The sequence below is a fragment of the Schistocerca cancellata genome, chromosome 1 (genome assembly GCF_023864275.1).
Source record: "Schistocerca cancellata isolate TAMUIC-IGC-003103 chromosome 1, iqSchCanc2.1, whole genome shotgun sequence".
In the NCBI taxonomy this organism is placed as follows: Eukaryota; Metazoa; Arthropoda; class Insecta; order Orthoptera; family Acrididae; genus Schistocerca; species Schistocerca cancellata.
In genome coordinates, this window is record NC_064626.1 from 569,455,738 (window position 1) to 569,478,959 (window position 23,222).

The following is a 23,222-nucleotide window of genomic DNA, read 5'->3' on the forward strand; positions in this document are numbered from 1 at the left end:
CGCTCTTTTTACAGCAGCACAAAATCTCTACTAACTTTTGCCTGTCCTCATTCTCCCAATCTTTCTTGTACCGCGAGTGCAACTGTCTTTGCTTCCTGAGCATTCTCCAAATTGCACTGTTAAACCACGGTGGGTCTTTTCCGTCCGTAACCCACTTTTTCGGCACATACTTGTCCAAAGTGTAATTTACAATGTGTTTAAAATTTGCCCATAATTCTTCTACGTCCATCTTACCAGAAGTAAATAAAGTTGATTCATTTACTAAGTGGGATGCTAACAACTGCTTATCTGCTCTTTCTAGTAAGAATACTCTCCTAGCCTTCTTGACAGACTTTAACTTTCGTAACCATAGTCGTAATGACAACATCATGATTACTAATCCCTGTCTCAACACTGACACCATCGATGAGGTCTGGTCTGTTCGTGGTTACTGCCTCCAACTAATATAGCATGATCCGGGTACTTCTGCGATACAGAGTGTAGACTCCCTTTGAATGATTCTAGAACTGTCACTGTGGAACCTGGTGGCCAGTAATAACACCCAACAATTAACTTTATTTCACTTAGCCCTGTTAAACGTGTCCATATAACTTCACAATCACACTCTACTTTGACCTCAGTAGACAATATTTTTGTCAACTGCAATGAAGACACCACCTCCTACGGTGTCTAATCTGTCTTTCCGATACACGTTCCAACCCTCACTAAATATTTTAGAACTTCCTATCTCAGGGTTCAGCCAGGTCTCAGTCCCGAGAATAATTTGTGCGCCACACGCTTCCTGGAGGGCAGTAAATCCAGGAACTTTATTCCGAACACACTGAAAATTTACTGCTAATATCTTGATAGCTGACGTGTCTTTACACTGAGCGCGTCCTGATTTCCCTGCCTACACATCGACTTGTGAGGGTTCATCAGGACATCTCGCACTACTGCCGAGCCTAAAAAACCCTCATGTGCACGCCACTAGTATTCTGCTGCCCGAGTAGCCCCTTCCTTTGTGTAGTGCACCCCTGACCTATCTAGGGGCATCCTACAATTCCCCACCCAATAGCCCAAGTGTAGAAATCTGCAGCCAAGACCGTCACAGAGTCGACGAAGCCTCTGGTTGAGACCCTCCACTCTGCTCCAAACCAAAGGACCCCGATTCACCCTGGGAACGATGCTGCAAATAGGGAGCTCTGCTTGCAACCCACATGCGAGGCCAGCGGTCTTCACCAAATCCGCCAGCTGCCTGTACGAACTCAGGATCGCCTCAGAACCCAAGCGACAGGCATCATTGGTGCCAACGTGAGCAACTACTTGCAGACGCCTGCACCCCGTATGCTCGATAGGCGGAGGCAAGTCCGCCTCCACATCTTGGATGAGGCCCTCCCGGCAGACAAACCGAGTGCACGGTAGCATTCTTTCCAGCCCTGTACGATATTTCCCTAAGGGGCTCCATCACCCGCCTACCGTTGGAGCTTCCAATAACCAGCAAGCCTTTGCCCCCGTGTGCCTGCTCGAGCCTTGCTGAAGGAGCGGCCACCTGCCCACTCACAGGATGAACGGGCGAGGCCAGCCTCCACATTGACCCTCCGCCTCGAGCAACGTGAATGCGTTGCAGTCCACCACTCACCCTGAGGTGAGGGCGGCCCCAACGTGACGGGTACACTAGAAGCTGCCTTGGCGGCTGAGTCAGTAGATGCAGCAAGCGACACCTGGGGTGTCTCAAGCGACACGCCAGACCCTCCGCCATTGCTGCACCTCGAGGCATCAGCCTGAAGGCAGCTGACCGTGGCCAACAGTATGCTCAGCTGCTCGCGAACCGTGGCCAGTTCCTCCTGCGCCCGCACACACCCTATCCATCCTACTGCTAATATCTGGACGTATACAGTTGCAACAAATAAAACAGCAATATGCGACTGTACAGTTGCGTCACCAGCGCCAGATTGAGCTGAGATATATGAACAATTACTTACGAACCAAGCAATCAAATGACCACGACTACGCCACTATACAGATATCACAATGCGATCCTACCCCTGTCTTAGTACAAATGACAACCGCCTACGCGATGTTACACTCTACCGTTATTAAAATTTGACACTACCTCTTTCTAATTCGAAAATATGCAAAGATCCGAAAAATTTCGCCATGCAAGCACACAAAGTAATTTGAATTAAACCTGTCACTCTGCAAGCACACATGAAACTGCACTGGCCTCTATCTGCTGCTAACTGACTCTACGAAATAAACAGAAAGCACTGGCTGTCCAAAACAAACAACTAACGACTCCGCGAATTTATACTTTACAGCTACCAATAAGCAATATAACTCCTCTCAAATACGAGAATACGCAAGGATTTTATCAAATTAAACATGAAAGCGCACAAACACCTGGAAAGAAACTAAGAATCAAACTACAAAACAAATATGAAAGCTAAATATGTGACTCCCTACTGCACTGCTGCTGCACTGATACTTCACCAGCGGCTGCTTAAGGCTCACTTCCTGTCGATCTCATTTTTGAGACGTTTGTATTCCTTTTTGCCTGCTTCATTTACTGCATTTTTATATTTTCTCCTTTCATCAATTAAATTCAATATATCTTCTGTTACCCAAGGATTTCTATTAGCCCTCGTCTTTTTACCTACTTCATCCTCTGCTACCTTCACCATTTCATTTCTCAAAGCTATCCATTCTTCTTCTACTGTATTTCTTTCAATTGTTCTGTCAATTGTTCCCTAATGCTCTCCCTGAAGCGTTCTACAACCTCTGGTTCTTTCAGTTTATCCAGGTCCCATCTCCTCAAATTCCCACCTTTTTACAGTTTCTTTAGTTTTAATATACAGTTCATAACCAATTGATTATGGTCAGAATCCGCATCTGCCCCTGGAAAAGTCTTACAATTTAAAACCTGGTTCCTGAATCTCTGTCTTACCATTATATAATCTATCTGAAACCTGTCAGTATTTCCAGGCTACTTCCATGTATACAACCTTCTTTTATAATTCTTGAACCAAGTGTTAGCTATGATTAAGTTATGCTCGGTGCAAAATTCTACGAGGCAGCTTCCTCTCTCATTCCTTAGCCCCATTCCATATTCACCTACTACATTTCCTTCTCTTCCTTTTCCTACTATTGAGTTCCAGTCACCCATGACTTAAATTTTCATCTCCCTTCACTATCTGAATACTTTCTTTTATCTCATCATACATTTCTTCAATTTCTTCGTCATCTGCAGAGCTAGTTGGCAAATAAACTTGTACTACTGTAGTAGGTGTGGGCTTCGTTTCTATCTTGGCCACAATAATGTGTTCACTATGCTGTTTGTAGTAGCTTACCCGCACTCCTATTTTTTTTATTCATTATTAAACCTACTCCTGCAATACCCCTATTTGATTTTGTATTTATAACCCTGTATTCACCTGACCAAAAGTCTTGTTCCTCCTGCCACCGAACTTCACTAATTCCCACTATAACTTTAACCTATCCATTTCCCTTTTTAAATTTTCGAACTTACTTGCCCGATTAAGGGATCTGACATTCCACACTCCGATCCGTAGAACACCAGTTTTCTTTCTCCTGATATCTACGTCCTCTCGAGTAGCCCTGCCCGAAGATCCGAATGGGGGACTATTTTACCTCCGGAATATTTTACCCAAGAGGACGCCGTCATCATTTAACCATACAGTAAAGCTGCATTCCCTCAGGAAAAATTATGGCTGTAGTTTCCCTTTGCTTTCAGCCATTCGCAGTACCAGCACAGCAAGGCCGTTTTGGTTAGAGTTACAAGGCCAGATCAATCAATCATCCAGACTGTTGCCCCTGCAACTACTGAAAAGGCTGCTGCCCCTCTTCAGGAACCACACATTTGTTTGGCCTCTCGACAGATACCCCTCCGTTGTGGTTGCACCTACAGTACGGCTATCTGTATTGCTGAGGCACGTAAACCTCCCCACCAACGGCAAGGTCCATGGTTCATGGGGACCATTAGGTTATAAAGTTTCAAATAGCTACTGCAACATGCGAGCATTCTTATCGGGCCGTTTTAAAAATAAAAAACCTTATTTGTGATATAACTTGCTTTACAGTAACTGCAGAAGTTAGTAATAGAGGTTGCTACATGTAAGAACTTACTCAACAGTTTTCTTGTTTGCTATGTGCCCACAAGGATTGAAGGCGTACTGCAAAGGTCCTCTGTCTACATAAAAGGCTGCTTCAATGCCTAGGGACAGTCTTGCTGTTGGCCCATACTGCAAAGAAAGTGCAATACCATTTCTAAATTTTAACACACATAACATCCACAAAATTGTCGTCAGAATTAACACTGTAACTGAAAACATAAAACCAAAATTAAGACTATCTTCCTGTCTTGTCTTTTCCTCTATAGTTACATTATTTATACTGCTCCAAAGTACAGTGTTTATAATAGCCGCTCACTACCACTACTACTACTACTACTACTACTACTACTGCACCACAGGAAAATAATGAGCACAGGCAAGGTGATGAGCATTGCATTGGAGCTAACACATCATCCAGTATTGAATTTATTCTTATTCACTGTGGTGGTAAAGTACACTGCAACACTTTCACTCTGCCAGCCATTTTTTTCTGAGTAATGTGCAGCATTTCTTCTTGTTACCCAACTGATAAAAAGGGCTTGTCTGCAAAAGAAGCCTTTCTACTGTGAATCTCACAAAGTTTTGTAAAATGTGCACACATTACCTCCTCACAAAATGTTTTCCCCATTGGTTACCGCAACCTGTTCTTTGAAGGAAACTATAAATGCTATCAGCTGATAATGCACAGTCTCTTAACTTCTAGTTATCAAAATGTTTGTCCACTATCAGTAAAGTTAAACGTGCAGTTATACAAGATTACATCACAAGCTATACTTAACTTATGGATATTCAGGCTGCTCCAAAGACAGACTTCCCAAGGGGCTGGCATATTGCAGAAACACATTTCACTAACATATCGTACTATAGTCAAGGTTTAATGCAGTTACCAAAAATCTTGAAAAAGTTCTTGACCAATTTACTGCAGATTTTTGCACAATACTCAAACGTCCTGGTGGACACAGGCCACAAAGTTTTTTCAATATATGCGACATTCGGAAATGTAGTCCAACAATGCTACAGAGCATCAAAGTTATAGGCACCAGCACCTGTAAGTTTACGTACACAAAGTGTGATTCTGTGATGTTACAAACTTTCTAGGATGCATCAATTTCAAAAAGAGTCCCCATACTGGTGGTGAACAGAAGTTATAAGCGAAAACTGTTGTGATACCTCTGACAGAGGAATATATGTACTAGTACTGTTGTTGCTAAGATTGTTGGATAGTCAGCTTTTATTGGTGGTAGTACAGGGAATACAAGAAAAGGGGCAAAGTAGTAGTTTCATTTACTTCAAATTTTTACACAATATTCTAATCAACATTTGGACTGACATAGGCTACAACTGCAGATTTTTGAGATTTCATACAACAGAAGTTTTGCTGCATTTGAAGTGATGTAAAACTATGCCTACTAGGTATGAGACTAGACTGTACTTTATCTAGATGCTTGCACTGGCAGGAAGTGGGAGATGGCTGTGGCTAGCCGACTCCTCCTCCTCCTCCCCTACTCTGTACCAGCTCCACTATAATGCCATTTATGCCACTTCACTCAAAGTTTATTCAATTCAGCTGTTTGGTGTGTCAAATGACTTCTCTGCCTGCCGCAGGTCTGTTGTTCTTGCTCACTTCTCTCAAGTAACATTCCAAAATCAAAGTTTTCGTTTGTCGATTACAATGGATAAAATAGTTATTTCAGTAAAAGACCTAAAAAACATAATCTAGATGAAGAAACTGAAAAATACCCGCTGGTTCAAATGCAGTTACCATTGCCTGCTTCATCCAGTAGCACTTCATCTTCGTGTATTGAGGATGTCAAGAAAGCTTTAAACAGTGTCAATACTATTGCACTTTTGAATAGAAGAGCAAGTTTTGTCAAAAATACAGTTGGCTTATTGCACAATACAAAAAACTGAGTTACAGGATTTACCAAAAATAGTATCTCTGGACACTGAAAAAGAAGCTGGTATGAAAATATCTAAGCAATGAACTGGATGTGGTATCACTAGTTCTGTGGAAACTCAAACCCATCAACAAACAGCACTGAGAAAAATATTTTTGATCACAAAGACAGTGCTGCACATGAAGCAGCTGTAAATTTTAGCCGAGTTCCAACAACAAACAGTGGAAAACGAATGTTTGAAAACCATATCAGAAGAGAAAGAACTTACAGTGAGAACCTTTCGCACAGCCTTGTAAGGTTGCAAAAGGGGAGCAATCTTTCAACAACCTTTTATCAGAAATCGATGTTAAAAGAGCTCACTGGATTAAATATGGGCTGAATTCTACATTCAAATAAGGCGGGTAAGAATATAAATAATCTTTTCAGTTCAGAAATAAGGAAACATATTCTACTGGCAATAGTAAAAGTGGACAATAGGTTTGTAATAACCATTGACGAATCAACTCAAATTTTACACATTAGAGCCTGCCTTGCATATTTGGAGTATGCCTCAAATTTAATTATGGACCTATCTGAACTCTCAAGTGTGAAGTCTCTTGGTCTTTTAAAAATGCTGTGGCTCAATGTCTCGAAAGCTACAAATTAGATTGAAGAATTTTAAACAGTAGACTGATTTCTGTGGCACGTGATAGAGCTGCACTGATGACTGCCCCAAAACCTGGAGTGGGGCTCTTTATAAAGACAAATTTCTGCCGGTTAATGTTCACCACACCTCCCCAAAGACATATGGAGAACTGCACTACTTTGCAGATGATCTTGGTGTTCAACTATTGAAAATTGGAAGTGTGTTAGACAAGAAGGGTGTTGTACAGTATCAGCAGTCTGTGAGAGCTACTAGGTTCTTGCAGACCATCTTGTGGGAGCTAAAGAAGACCGAATAGATCATGCTTCGGACAGATCCAAGTATGAAGGCATACTCAGGAAACTAACACCAACAGGCTTAGTTTTAAATTTTTAGACAACATAGTTGTATGGAGATAAAAAGCGATCAATTTACTTATAACCATTTATTCAAAATGACAGTCACAATCGCATCATTTATTTTGCCACCAACCAGTTTCAACCCACAATGGGGTCATCTTCAGGGCAATTTACACCATTTGGTCGCTCATTGGAGCTGTGTATATGCGGATGGATATGTGTGTGTGTGTGTGTGTGTGTGTGTGTGCGCGAGTGTTTACCCGTCCTTTTTTCCCCCTAAGGTAAGTCTTTCTGCTCCCGGGATTGGAATGACTCCTTACCCTCTCCCTTAAAACCCAAATCCTTTCGTCTTTCCCTCTCCTTCCCTCTTTCCTGATGAGGCAACCGTTGGTTGCGAAAGCTTGAATTTTGTGTGTATGTTTGTGTGTCTATCGACCTGCCAGCGCTTTTGTTTGGTAAGTCTCATCATCTTTCTTTTTAGATATATTTTTCCCATGTGGAATGTTTCCCTCTATTATATATATATATATTCAGAGCATAAGGCACATGATGTATTCCACCAACAGCAACATCACTGTTAAGTAGTGTGACCACACAAATAGGAAAAATTAATAGTTTAAATTAATAAACATGGTGTACCTACAAGGAAAGCTAAGCTTTCTCATATAATATTGGTTTTTGTGTGTGTTGCACTTAAAGATACGTTATGCAAATGTTCCAATAAAATGTTTCATAATGACATAAATTTCTGGTTTTCTGCGCTCAAAACTCTTCGAAGTGGCTGGTCCTCAGAGTGTCAAGTTTTAAACGAGAGTCAAATGCTCTGACTTAAGAAATTCATCATACATTCTCACACTTAACATAATTCATCTTGCGTAAAAAAAAATTTAATTCAAAAGTAACATTTTTCGAACTACCATTTGACAGGGGCTACTGCGCGTGCACAGCTACCACAACATAGGAAGCCCTTACATATAAAGCATTACGAGATCTTACATCACGTCACAAAAGAAACAGGGCATCAGAGATTACTCTAGGAGCACCAGAATTTTGTAAACCATAATAAAATGCATAATTTGACTTAAAGTGGACATTCGTATGTCCATATTCACAATGGAGTAGACCTGAACCTCATATTATGCTTTTCATTGTGGTTTTCGGGATGTAAATTTTCTTGGTGAAAACATGCACTTTAAATTCAGTGAATAGTTGAAACTAGCTAATAGTGTGGAATGAAACACTTGGTTTCAAATAAATTGACTGCCTCAGCGGAAAAAAGTAATAAAAGCACCATTTCTTTAGCAAACCAACAAAAATAACTTCATTGTTCTGCAAGGGGATTAATGCTCAACTGCCAAAAACATGGGAATAAGAAAATTGAAACTAGTAACATATTTTAGCCATCCGTAATTATGTGAATGTATCTTAATTCACCTGATAGATCCCGGCCACAGAAATCAGTTTTATTTTCATTTCATGCAAGAAATGTAAATGGAAACAAGGGTAACAGTGGAGACTACCCCCGCCCCTCCCCACTACAAATCTGACTGCTTTGTGCACGTGCGAATCTAGCAGCTTGAGCGCATCAGAAAAATCTTTCCGGGTAGCATATGGCTGCTTGTTGCTACTGCTGATACAGCTAATAGCCTCACTTCAAGTAGTCAGAAGCGAGAGCAGGTACTGTTCACGCACAACTCAAATGTGCATGCACATGAGCCCACTGGCTACTGTTCAAATGAACCTACTGCAAACATTGTGACATCGTGCTCATCAGAAACGGTTTGTTGTTATGAAGTATTGCAAAGTCTTCGTCCTAAAGCCTTTTGCTGTTGACAAACACTTTTGTGTGCACTGTGTTTTGTTGTTGTAAATGATGCTTTTCCTTTGCATTTTATGTTCTATTTGTTTCCCTCTCATTTATGTTTTATTGCTGCAGTATTATTCTCCATTAGTGGGATACAGTAAAAATTCTTTGTTAGATTATCAATTTTTACCAGTGAGCATTACAAAATTTTAACTGAAAACAAAAACAATGAAAAATTCCCATAATTCCAAAAATTCCCTGGGTTTTTCCCAGTTTTCTCCTGGATGAAAAAATTCGAAGGTTTTTTCCGGATTTCTCGATTGTCCTGTTGCGCGTACACCCTGTTCTTTGATTCTTTCCTAGCAGCAGATCAAAGATTGTTTACTTCCTTCACTATATTATCTTGAGTAACTTCAGGGCCAGGAAGTTTCAGTTTTTGTAATAAAATATTGCACATAACACCCCCCCCCCCCCTTTTACACACACACACACACACACACACACACACACACACACACACACACACACACACACTGGATTGTCAAACACATTCTACACAACAAAGTTAAGAGACGTCCCAGAAGCCATCAATCATATGAAAAAGCATGTTTTTTTCAGGAGGAGGAGGATATTAGTGTTTAACGTCCCGTCGACAACGAGGTCATTAGAGACAGAGCGCAAGCTCGGGTGAGGAAAGGATGGGGAAGGAAATCGGCCGTGCCCTTTCAAAGGAACCATCCCGGATGTTTTTTTTTCCCTGTAGGTGATGACAGCAATAGGTTGAGGTTCTGGGGGGGGGGGGGGGGACAAGACAATAAGACTGCGAAAACTGTACAATTACTCGAGGGAAATGCACAGTTTGTCATTGTTAAACACTAGTCTCCAGTGCAGTTGGATTGCCAGCTCAAAATGCGCATTTACCTCAAGCAATCTTACAGCTTATGATTCAAACATGACATCACACACGATAAGCTGCTCAACTAGGCAAAAATATCAATGAGAGCCCAAAAAACCGCCTTGCATCTAGGGATTTCTTCACACACAAAATAACTGGCACGATTGCTTTGGAGCAAGGCCATAATCTTTCCAACCAAAACTAACATTAAAAAATCATAGTGAGGCAGTAGGTGTGGAGAGTACAGAAAATTAGAAGAATATTATAGCACTGCTGATATTGGATATGAGCCCAGGAACATTTTCAATGTAATGGAACTGGTGCCTTTATAATTATTTCCTCAAAAACATAGGCCTATCTTGTTTAGTGGGGAAAAATATCATGGAGGGGCAGGAGGTGAGAAAAAAAAACAAAGAAAGAATAGTTGTACTGCTATATGTTGCCACCATTAGTAGTAGAACACTTTGAACTCCAACATGTTACAAGTACATAAAAACACTACCGTGTGCCTAAGATTTTATTAGCAATGTGTGTATGACTGCTGAAATTCTTACCAGCTCAGATGCTAAGATGGACACAACAGGAAGAAAGATCATTCTTATTAACCCTTTATTTGGTGATGCTGCTCTCAAGCAACAAATTCTTTCTTATTTTGTGGATGGCTTTCACAAATATGAGTCACTTCTTGTCACGGTTGCTGTCTATTAACACTCTCTGAACATGATTCAACACATTGTTGTTCACACTGTTGGCAGAGAGGCGCATAGTAGTTGCAAAAAAATAGAATCACTGCTGATAGATACATTTGTTTGCAGCAAAAATGAAGACTAATCCAGTGAGTTGTTATGGAAAAAGGATGTAAAGCCACTGTCATTCCTCCTCTTGAAACTTCTGCTCTCCTAGTGCAACAGTTCCAGTTCGGAACTAGATACTGTAGCGAACAATATTAATGAGGATCTGGATTACCAGCCTCAGATTTCACAAAATTATCAGTTGATAATTGTAGCAGAAACTGATTCTGAAGACGATGAAGTAACAACAGATGAAGAAATACCACATCCCCCTCCTCCTTACCCGCAACCAATCACCAATCCCATCATGCACTGGTGCTGCTGCTCACAGTGTGGCTACAGTTAACAGAGATTGCAGTCAGGCGTGCGCACGCATTTGTGTGTGTGTGTGTGTGTGTGTGTGTGTGTGTGTGTGTGTGTGTTACACCTAAAAGGTTACATCTTTTTGTTCACTTAAAGGACAGATGGCTCTACAAATTTTAAACCACTGTCTTACAAGGTGTGCCGTAAGGTACTACATAAAGTCGTCAGTTTTGTCTAGCTATACAAAACTTCAAGATTTTTTTCTAAATGTTTTTATGAATGTTCAGATATCAAATTTTGTAAAACTGTTTGGTCACATTGATATGGTAAACTTAGCATTACACAGGCAGTCCCTACATTTTGGAGGAGGCCAATATGATTAATTGCACTCTTATAACATTAATTAAATTTACGAGAAACAATTTTGAATCGTTCTGGGCTGAAACAACTTTAAAATATAAAGACATGAATGCTGATTCCCCAAAATTTCCCTGTAAAAGAAAAATCTGTAAGAAATATAACTTCAACAATTCATTTGTTGATACATTCTCCAAGTGGATGATTAATATAATAGATTTTATCATGAAAGAACTGATTTGTCCATCAACTTCTTGGAATCTTGCTTCAGCACTCAATCATTCATGTCTGTAAACCAAAATGAACACTTTATTGATGGTGGTAATGAATGCTGCAGTTGTTGTTGTTGTTGTTGTTGTTGTCGTCACTCTGAAGATTGGTTTTATGCAGCTCTCCATGTTACTCTACCCTTCGCAAGCCTCTTCTTCTCCAAGTAACTATTGCAACATATACGTTTCTGAATCTGCTTATGTGTATTCATCTCTTGACCTCCCTCTACAATTTTTAACCCCTCCCCCCCCCACACACACTTTCCTCCTCCAATACTAAACAGGTGATCCTTTGATGTCTCAGAGTGTGTCCTACCAATTGATCCCTTCTTTTAGTCAAGTTGTGCCACAAACTTTTTGTCTCCCCAATTCTATCCAGTACCTCCTCATTAGTTACGTGATCTATCCATCTAATCTTGAACATTCTTCTGCAGTACCACATTTTTAAAGCTTCTATTCTCTTTTTGTTTCACTTCCATACATGCCTAAATTCCACACAAATATTTTCAGAAAAGACTTCCTAACACTTAAATCTAGGTTCGATGCTAACAAATTTCTCTTCTTTAGAAATTCTTTTCTTACCATGCCAGTCAACATTTTACATCCCCTCTATATCGGCCATCATCAGTTAATTTGCTGCCCAAATAACAATACTCATCTACTACTGCAAGTAGCCTTGTTTACTGATCTGATTACCTCACCATCACCCAAATGAATTTGACTACATTCAATTATCCTCATTTTGGTTTTGTTGGTGTTCATGTTATATCTACTTTGCAAGACATTTTCTATTCAATTCAAGTGCTCTTTGAATTTCTTTGCCGTCTTTGACAGAATTACAATGTCATCACCAAACCTCAAAGTTTTTATTTCTATCCCCTGTACTTTAATTCCTACTCCACATTTTTCTTTGGTTTCCTTTACTGCTTGTTTAGTGTGCAGATTGAAAACATTGGGGATTGGCTACATCCCTGTCCCACTCCCTCCTCAACCACTGCTTCCCTTTCAAGCCCCCTCGACACACTATTATTGCCGTCTGTTTCCTGTAAAAGTTGTAAATAGCCTTTTGCTCCCTGTATTTTACCCCTACTATATTCAGAATTTCAAAGAAAGTATTCCAGTCAACACTGTCAAAAGATTTCTGTTCTACAAATGCTATGAACATAGATTTGTCTTTCCTTAACCTATCTTCCACGATAAGTCATAGGATCACTACTGCCTCACACGTTCCTACATTTCTCCAGAATCTAAACTGTTGTTCTCGAAAACCATCTTGTACCTCCTTTCCGTTCTTCTGTGAAGAATTCGTATTAGTATTTTGTGACCATGAATTATTGAACTGATAGTTTGGTAATTTTCACACCTATCAGCAACTGCTTTATTTGGAACTGCAATTATTACATTCTTCTTTAAGTCTGAGTGTATTTCGCCTGCCACAAACATCTTGAACAACAGACAGAAGAGTTTATTCATGGCCGACTCTCCCAATGCTATCAGTAGTTCCCACAAAATATTGTCTACTCCCTGCACCTTGTCTTTCAGAGTTCTGTCAAATTTTTCTTGCAGTATCGTGTCTCCCGTCTCATCTTCATCTATATCCACTTAATTTCCATAATATTTTCTTCAAGTTTATCTCCCTTTCACAGACCCTCTATGTACTCCGTCCACCTTTCAGGTTTGCCTTCTTTGCTTAGGACTGGTTTTCCATATGAGCTCTTTATATTCATTCAGCTGCTCCTGTTTCCCCAAAGTCCTCTAATTTTCCTATCTGTGATTTGTATCTTTCCCCTACTGAAATATGCTTCTAAACCCTTACATTTGTCCTCTTGACATTCTTGCTTAGCCATTTTGCACATCTTATCAATCTCATTTTTTAAACAGTTGCATTCCTTTTGCCTGCTTCATTTGCTGCATTTTCATATTTTCTCCTTTCATCAAATAATATCTCTTGTGTTATCCAATGATTTCTTCTAGGCCTTGGGGTTTTATCTATTTGATCCTCTGCTGCCTTCACTATTTCATCTTTTAAAGCTACCCATTCATTATCTACTGTATTCATTCCCCCTGCTCTAATCAACTGATGTGTAATGCTCCTTCTGAAGCTCTTAGCAATCTGTAGTTCTTTCAATTTATCCAGGTCCCCCATTTTTCAGTTTCTTCAGTTTTAATCTACAGTTCAAGACCAATAAATTGTGCAAGTGTTAGTGATGATTAAATTACGCTTTGTGCACAATTCTACCAGGTGGCTACAATATCAATATCAATAGCGAAATGTGTTATTTTGTAGGCTTCCCTAACAGAACACTTCAAGGCAGGTTTTGCCATTTTTTAAGTGCTCCCCACACTCCACGGTGTGTGTGTGTGTGTGTGTGTGTGTAGGCAGGTTTTGCCATTTTTTAAGTGCTCCCCACACTCCACGGTGTGTGTGTGTGTGTGTGTGTGTGTGTGTGTGTGTGTGTGTGTGTGTTCACACACTCACCAAATAAATAGATAGAGGAGGCGATGGAAGGCGTGAGAGCGGAGGCGACGTGAGTGAGGCCGAGATAGTGGAAGCGAGGCCGTGAGAGCGTAGGCGACGTGAGCGCGAGGCCGTGAGAGCGTAGGCGACGTGAGCGCGAGGCCGTGAGAGCGAGGCCGTGAGAGCGGAGGCGACGTGAGTGAGGCCGTGAGAGCGGAGGCGACGTGAGTGAGGCCGTGAGAGCGGAGGCGACGTGAGTGAGGCCGTGAGAGCGGAGGCGACGTGAGTGAGGCCGTGAGAGCGGAGGCGACGTGAGTGAGGCCGTGAGAGCGGAGGCGACGTGAGTGAGGCCGTGAGAGCGGAGGCGACGTGAGTGAGGCCGTGAGAGCGGAGGCGACGTGAGCGCGGAGGCGACGTGAGCGAGGCCGTGAGAGCGGAGGCGACGTGAGCGAGGCCGTGAGAGCGGAGGCGACGTGAGCGAGGCCGTGAGAGCGGAGGCGAAGTGAGCGAGGCCGTGAGAGCGGAGGCGAGGCCTTGAGAGCGGAGGCGAGGCCTTGAGAGCGGAGGCGAGGCCTTGAGAGCGGAGGCGAGGCCTTGAGAGCGGAGGCGAGGCCTTGAGAGCGGAGGCGAGGCCATGAACAGTAGATCAAGATGTAATGATGGCTAGAAACTGTTTAGCTTAAAAAGCCCTTCATTAGATTTATGTAAGCATATCCCTCAAAAAGATAGCACGTCCCACTCCAAGATGACACACTAGTAGTGTGTAGCACTCTCTCTAGCCCTGATAAAAGGCCTCCACGTGGCACAGAAGATGGTGCACAAACTTCTTCAGATATGACACATCCAACTGAGACCAGTCATTGGTGATTAGATCTTATGAAACTACCAAATGTTGAATGCTGCATTTATCTATTGTTCTAAATTGTCCCAGATGTCTTCCACAGAATTAAGATTAAGTGGTTTAGTAAGCCAGCAGGATGGTATAGAGTGCCTAACTGTTCATCAGGCAACGAATGTGCCTGTGCTGTCTTGTGAACACTGCTCTGTAATTTTTAAAAAAATGAGCTTGTCCTTCACAGTGTTCTCAGTATAGGGATGTAGAAAAAGTGTGTACTTTCATCACCAAGAACTTCCTGGTTCATGTACATTGTAATCTGAATGGGTGGGCTAAAGACATCACAGAACCACTTTTGGCCTGAAACACCTAATTTGGCTACCGTTTCATACTACAATTTCCAGCCAGCTGCTGTCCAGATTCTGTGTAGTTTGGCCCACTGACAATTTACAGCTTTACACGGCCTTGCAAGATAACCAAATCCAAATGGCCACTGCATGCAGTGCCCTTTGCAATGTTCACTCAGTAATCAGTTAAGATGGACCTACAGTCTCTGTCAGCACCAAGTGCTGTCTTGTTTGAAACAGACAGTAATTCACAAGGAGTGACACCTGCATGCAAAAATTTGGACCATAACTCTGATAACAAGCAGTTACACCTTCTGAATACACCACTTCTAAAAGGGCAAGTACTCCAGTTGTTTGTCAATCACTCTGCCATACTGCAGTCACTTAATACTCAAGTGAGTGAGTAACAGATTTGTATTCAGAATATCTGTGAGCTAACAAGTTATAGTGTGGCACTTCAAGGAGCAGTGTGGAATGACAATCAAATTTCCACAATACGAATGTTATCTACATATGGATACTTACTGTCACCTCTGTCTATAATTTCGAAGCAGCTGTGGATCAAGTGACGTTTGTATCAGGCAAACACTAATTTAGCGTAGCACCTCTTTTGGAAAAGTCAACAAAACATTTACAGATGTGATGACAGGTGTTTTCTAAAATCTTAAGGGACGGCTGCAGAACGGTTTTAATCATAGACAAGTTTTCCAGGTACAGAATCTTGCCACTGTATGAAGAGCACAGAGAAGAAGACACTGAAGTTTCTACACTAAAAATACCACCAAGTGGAACAAGATGCACCTAGCTCCTAAATTTGTTTGGTTTTCCACGAATTCAAAAGTTTTGTCCACAGGTTTACCAACTTGACATGACTACTGGAGCGCGTGGGGTTGACATATTATGTACTCCTATTACTAACATCATTTTGATGTAGAATAACATGTTCTCAAACAAGATTTCAAAACATGTTGAGAGGATGTCACCCTGTCCCCTCACCAACCTTCAACATCCCACGAGTATTAGGCATCTAGTTTTCACTCTAATGTACAACACTTTGCACTGTGTGTTAAACAGGAGCAGGCCAGTTACAAAAAACTGGTACACGTGAATGCTTAAAAACTGTACACTCAAATTGTCTTAACTGTATACCATCAGAATTATGCCAAAAATTTTCACTTAAGATCAACTGCCGAGGCTGATATCTTGGAAGCATGTTTTCTTCTCCTTAAAATATGAGGTCAAGTTGGTGATGTCCCCTTGTTAGTCTGGAACCTCTTATTATTTTTCTGCCTGGTTTACCTGCATGAAGACTTCTGAGAATATTCTCTATTTGGTGAATGGTGATATATCCTCTTAAATTTATTAAATTCCTTTCTGGATGTCCCATAATCATTTTGCTAATGTCTCATTTTGAACATCTTAGCATATTGTGGAAGGTATCGCAGTGTGATGTGCTTCGTAACAGTGTTCACGAAACAGAAAAGTCGAGTGTCAATTCTCTTGCCACTAGTAGTCACAATAAAGGCAAAGAAAACCTTGATAAGCCATTAATAATTACACAGTTTTTCTGATGCCTTCAAATCATTTTCAACTACTATTGCAGGAATGGGTTATTTCCTGTTATTGAGTGTTGACACTGAATATTTCTGAAAGAATTATGTAAGTTGAATATAGTCCCGTAAGAAACACATTAGAACATGTAACTGCTGAGAACTATGCCTCCTTTAATCTAAATTCAATTCTCAGTGAACAAATTTAATATACAAACAGAACTAAACATTTCATTTATTGCAATAAACCTTGCTTTGCTTGTGGTAGCCAACCCATCACACATTTGTCTTATTTTTAAACTCTCAGTGCCTTTTGATGTACACAACTGCTTTCCTGAAGGGTCTTCAACTTTGGGACGTTTTGCAACAACTCTATCAATTAAGGATGAAGATTTTTAAATTCTCATTCACAGTAATTTGTTTCCAATCCAGTTCAATAATTTATTTTAGGACATGAGAGCATCCCTGTAAATTTCCAAGAGCCCACATACAATACAGTCACTTCCAATTATGGAGATTGTTTGGAAAACCTTTCAGGGGTAACACTAGAAATTTTCATCCCACAGCACAAACAGAAATCTGAGGGAAAAAAATCAAATAAGCCTCTAGCTTGGACTTCCCATATAGCACCCGACTAAAATCCCAAGCCACCTGGAGACAATTATCCAGATCAACAGCTGAAGTGAGACTGTAATAACTGAATCTTCTTATATTACTACTGTCTTGCTTTAAAAGGAAATAAGAGTAGATCCTATTTTACACATGCCTACGGTGGTAATACGCTCAATGATCTGCATATCACCTTCCAACTGCTCATCTATTCATTATGAGACGCACACTTCGCATCTGAACTGTCCTTGACTAACAACCGACCACACTTTCTCCTCAGTGAGAAAGACAGTGCTGCTCTAAGAATAAACACACATCACACTGATCCTAAAAGTTTAACAAATATATAGAATTTACTTTGAGTACGACACAAATAACATCAAATGACATCTCGTTATATGATAAGAACCTGACCAAATTTATCTGTCAACCCAACGATTTAAAAATAAACACATTCATAATGATGTTATTTGATCTGTTTTGGTTACATTGTAACACACAGAATGAATGGCAACACCATATGAATCACTGCTTTTTCTAACGAATGGTAACTTATTTCGATCTGACTAGCAGATCATCTTCACATCTAGAGGCGCAAGGTGCACTAGTGGCAGGAATGTAACAAATTCCATTACTGGCAAACTATGCCTTGTAGCACTAGTACGAAGATAATGTACCAGTCAGACCAAAAACGGTCATCAATTAAAATAAAAACAAAATTAAAATAAAAAAATAGTGATCCAGAAGAGGTTTTCATTCGCAATACCAAAAGAAATCAAAGTTTTCTAAGATATGGACCCAATTACAATAAGTGAAAATAATAATAATAATAATAATAATACCACCACACACACACCTCTAATGCACAATAAATCTGCATTTACAAACCTCTAAACAAACTGGACAAGCTGCATAATTCCTCGTGGTATCAACACAGGTCTGCACATGTCCACATTTGAAATACACATGAGGTAAGCATTTTTTCTGTGAGTCCGTACTGCCTGACGAACTCAATATCGTGGAGGAATCCGAGTCTTTGTATTGCATGCACATCCCTGTGCATTTGAATATTGACTCCTCAGAGAGTGCCTGGCGGAGGTTGTCTTTTGTCTGAAACAAAAAATTTACCGCATCATGTTAAATAATTAAAACGCAAAACAATAATATAACATCAATCTATCACAAACTTCACCAATAGCGGATTTACTATTAACACCATTTTAACGGAGTTCTTATATTGTTTTGCTTTAACTTTATTAGTTAAAACAAAAAAAGCAAAGAATTGTGAACTATACAAATTTTTTTTTGTGGTAAGTTCCTATGGGACCAAACTGCTAAGGTCATAGGTCCCTAGGCTTCCACACTAATTAACCTAACTTAAGCTAAGGACAACACACATACACCCATGTCCGAGGGAGAACTCTAAACCTCTGACTCTGAGGCAGCCTTAGACCGCACGGCTAACCCGCGCGGCTTTTCCAATTGTTTCTTTTAGAACTGATCCATGTTAGACTAACATTTAGACTAACATTCCTGTAAAGGACATTAAAAGTTCTCTTACTGTCAGATCAACAACATTTCTTTAAACTTGCATATGTACTTGTCACTGCTCAATGCCTGAACTTTACTCACATTATTTGTATTGCACCAAGAATTCGACAGTATGTTATTAGGATTTTCAATATTACTTTGGTGTGCCTTGTTTCAGAAGCATGCTACCATTTAGAGGTATATATTCACTACACTGTTTTGTATTGTATTGTATAGGCCCCTTTCTTTCTAGTGGGTTGTTCATTACATCACATAATGTAATGTAATGTTACCTTCACTGTGTTGTGAATTGTAAACTATTTACGGTTTTTGCAAAGTGCAGTTTATACCTGAAAAAATGAAAATACTGGAAAATCCAGGACAGAATGTAACAAATTATGAAAAGAAAATCTGCTACTCACCATATAGTGGAGATGCTGAATTGCAGAAGGGCACAACAAAAAGTCTGTCACACAAAGCTCTCGGCCAGTATGGCCTTCATCAAAAATAGATGACACACACACTCACTCAAACGCAACTCACACACGTGACTGCAAGTGTCAGGTACTGGAACCACATAGTGAACAGCAGCACCAGTGCACAATGGGGTCGCTACAATGAAAATGAAAATACTAATTCACAATTATTGTAATGGCAAGTCCTTGGTGGAATATAAGTAATGGAAGCAGTGACAGTCCACCACATAGTTCACAAGCCTCTGACCCCCCCCCCCCCCTCCACCAAAACACACACACACACACACACACACACACACACACACACACACACCAATTTACAATACAGTCCTGGCACTGCTTTGAGGTGATGAGAGGGGCTGTATCATGTGCAGTGACTGAGGAGAGCAAAGAGGCAGAAGACGCAAGGAAAGAGAAGAAAAGGTGGGAGGAAACAGTGACTGGCAGCTGAGAAGAGGAGGCAGCAAGTGCATTGAAAAAGAATGTGGCACCAATGAGCTTGCTTTGGAACAGGCAGAGGAGTTGGAGAGTGGGGCATAATAAGGACGACGGGATGTGGAAGTTCTACAGAACACAGGAAGCAAGAAAGACTGCTGAAATAAGTGTGCGAGAGTAGGAGGTGTGAAATCAACCAGCACCTACTCATTACACAATATCATCCTGAACTATAACAACTTAAATCGTGTCCTTCACTAGTGCTTCGACCACCAATCAAAGTGCCCAGAAATGAACATCCTGACACAGCCCGTACTACTCTCCCCCAAGCATATTCCACCACCCACACAGTTTACAAAATACCCTGGTCCATCTGCCACAATTACACTGAATGTCTTTACACCGGTGCTATACTCCTGTGGTAAACTCAGACTTCAGAACTGTTCTGGGCATCCATCTCACATATGCTACTCCAGTTCCTACATGCTGTTGTTAATGGTGTTGTGGTGGTCTTCAGTCCAGAGACTGGTTTGATACAGCTCTCCATATTACTCTATCCTGTGCGAACTTCCTCATCTCCAAGTAACCTACATCCTCCTCAATATGCTTAGTGTATTCATCCCGTGGTCTCCCTCTATGATTTTTATCCTCCATACTTTCCTCCCCCTCCACCACTAGACTGGTGATCCCTTGATGCCTCATAACATGTTCTACCACCCGAACCCTTCTTCTAGTCAAGTTGTGCCACAAATTCCTTTTCTCCACAATTCTATTGAGTACCTCCTCATTAGTTACATTATCTACCCATCTAATTTTCAGCATACTGGAGTAGCGCCACATTCCAAAAGGTTTTATTCTCTTCTTGTCTAACCTATTTATAGTCCATGTTTCACTTCCATACATGGCTGCACTCCATACAAATACTTTCAGAAACGACTTCCTGATACTTAAATCTATACTCGATGTTAACAAATTTCTCTTCTTGAGAAACACTTTCCTTGCCATTGCCAGTCTACATTTTATATCCTCTGTACTTCGGCCATCATCAGTTATTTTACTCCCCAAATAGCAAAACTCATCTACTACTTTAAGAGCATCACCTGATTTAATTTGCTTTTGTTGATGTTCATCTTATATACTCCTTTCAAGACACTGTCCATTCCATTCAACTGCTCTTCCAGGTCCTTTGCTGTCTCCGACAGAATTACGTCATCAGCAAACCTCAAATTTTTTATTTCTTCTCCACGGATTTTAATTCCTACTGTAAGTTTTTCTTTTGTTTCCTTACTGCTTGCAAAATATAAAGATTGAATAACATTGGGGATAGGCTACAACGCTGTCTCACTCCTTTCTCCACCACTGCTTCCCTTTCGTGCCCCTTGACTCTTAACTGCCATCTGGTTTCTGTACAAATTGTAAATAGTCTCTCGCTCCCTGTATTTGACCCCTGCCACCTTCAGAATTTGAAAGACAGTATTCCAGTCAATATTGTCAAACATTTTCTCTATGTCTACATATGCTATAAATGTAGGTTTGCCTTTCCTTAATCCTTAAGTACTGCTTCGTGTGTTCCAACATTTCTACGGAATACAAACTGATCTTCCCCGAGATTGGTTACTACAACTTTTCCATTCGTCTGTAAAGAATTTGTGTTGGTATTTCGCAGCCGTAACTTATTGAACTGATACTTCGGTAATTTTCACACCTGTCAACACCTTCTTTTCTTGGGATTGGAATTATTATATTCTTCTTGAGGTCTGAGGGTATTTCGTCTGTCTCATACATATTGCTCACCAGATGGCAGAGTTTTGTCATGGCTGGCTCTACAAAGGCTATAAGTAGCTTTAATGGAATGTTGTCTACTCCTGGCACGGTGTTTCGACTTGGGTCTTTCAGTGCTCTGTCAAATTCTTCACGTAGTAGCTTACATCCCATTTCATCTTCATCTATGTCCTCTTCCACTATGCCCTCAAGTACATTGCCCTTGTATAGACCCTCTATATAATCCTTCCACCTTCATGCTTTCCTTTCTTTGCTTAGAACTGGTTTTCTATCTGAGCTCTTGATATTCATACAGGTGGTTCTCCTTTCTCCAAAGGTCTCCATTTTCCTGTAGGCAGTATCTATCTTACCCCTAGTGAGATAAGCCTCTACATCCTTACATTTGTCCTCTAGCCATCCCTGCTTAGCCATTTTGCACTTCCTGTCGATCTCATTTTTGAGATGTTTGTATTCCTTTTTGCCTGCTTCATTTACTGCATTTTTATATTTTCTCCTTTCATCAATTAAATTAAATATTTCTTCTGTTACCCAAGGATTTCTACTAGCCCTTGTCTTTTTACCTACTTGATCCTCTGCTGCCTCCACTATTTCATCTCTCAAAGCTACCCATTCTTCTTCTACTGTATTTCTTTCCCGTTTTGTCAATCATTCCCTAATGCTCTCTCTGAAACTCCCTACAACCTCTGGTTCTTCCAGTTTATCTATGTCCTATCTCTTATATTCCCATCTATTTGGCATTTCTTTAGTTTTAATCTACAGTTCATAACCAATAAATTGCAGTCAGAGTTCACATCTCCCCTTGCAATTTAAAACCTGGTTCCTAAATCTCAGTCTTACCATTATATAATTTACCTGAAACCTTCCAGTGTCTCCAGGCCCCTGCCATGTATACAACCTACTTTCATGATTCTTAAACAAAGTGTCAGCTATGATTAAGTTATTCTCTGTGCAAAATTCTACCAGGTGGCTTCCTCTTTCATTTCTTTCCTGCAGCCCACATTCACCTATTTTTCCCTCTCTTCCTTTTCCTACAATTTAATTTCAGTACCCCATCTTTATTAAATTGTTATTTCCTTTACCTTTATGAATAGTTTATTATCTCATCATACGTTTCTTCAATCTCTTTATCATCTACAGAGCTAGCTAGCATATAAACTTTTACTACTGTGGTAGGTGTGGGCTTTGTGTATCTTGACTACAATAATGCATTCACTATGTTGTTCATAGTAGCTTACCCACATTTCTGTTTTCTTGTTCATTATTAAACCCACTCCTGCATTACCCCTATTTCACGTTTTATTTATAACCCTGTATTCACCTGATTAGAAGTCCTGTCCCTCCTGCCATCAAGCTTTGCCAATTCCCATTATACGTAACTTCAACCTATCTATTTCTCTCATTAAATTTTCTATACTACCTGCACAATTAAGGGATGTTACATTACACGTTCTAATCTGCAGCATGCCAGTTTTGTTTCAGTCCCAGCCCGGAGAGCTGAATACCTCTGGAATACCTACCCCAAAAGGATGCCATAATCATTTAACCATACAGTAAGGCTGCAGGAAAAATTATGGCTGTAGTTTCTCCCTGCTTTCAACTGTTCACAGTACCAGCTCAGCAAGGCCGTTTTGGTTAATGTTACAAGGCCAGATTGGTCAATCATCCTGACTACTGCCCCTGCAACTACTGAACAAAGTATTATGTGAGCATGACAACCAATTCATCGTATGAGGGGCGTTTGAAAAGTTCGTGCAAAAATAAAAACTACTTAAGTGTTTGGAGTAAACCTTTAT

At 40.5% G+C, this 23,222-nt stretch overlaps 1 protein-coding gene across 4 annotated transcripts in view; it reads right to left on the bottom strand.

Annotated features, from left to right (window-relative positions):
* Positions 1–23,222, bottom strand: part of LOC126181517 (protein pellino-like) — a 145,206-nt gene that overhangs the window by 13,097 nt on the left and 108,887 nt on the right. For all 4 annotated transcript variants that reach the window (XM_049924780.1, XM_049924777.1, XM_049924778.1 and 1 more), the window contains 2 exons: positions 18,095–18,316; positions 4,123–4,238 (listed from right to left, as the gene is read on the bottom strand). In XM_049924780.1, coding sequence (XP_049780737.1) covers positions 4,123–4,238; positions 18,095–18,316 — 338 coding nt within the window. The remainder of the gene's footprint in view (positions 1–4,122; positions 4,239–18,094; positions 18,317–23,222) is intronic.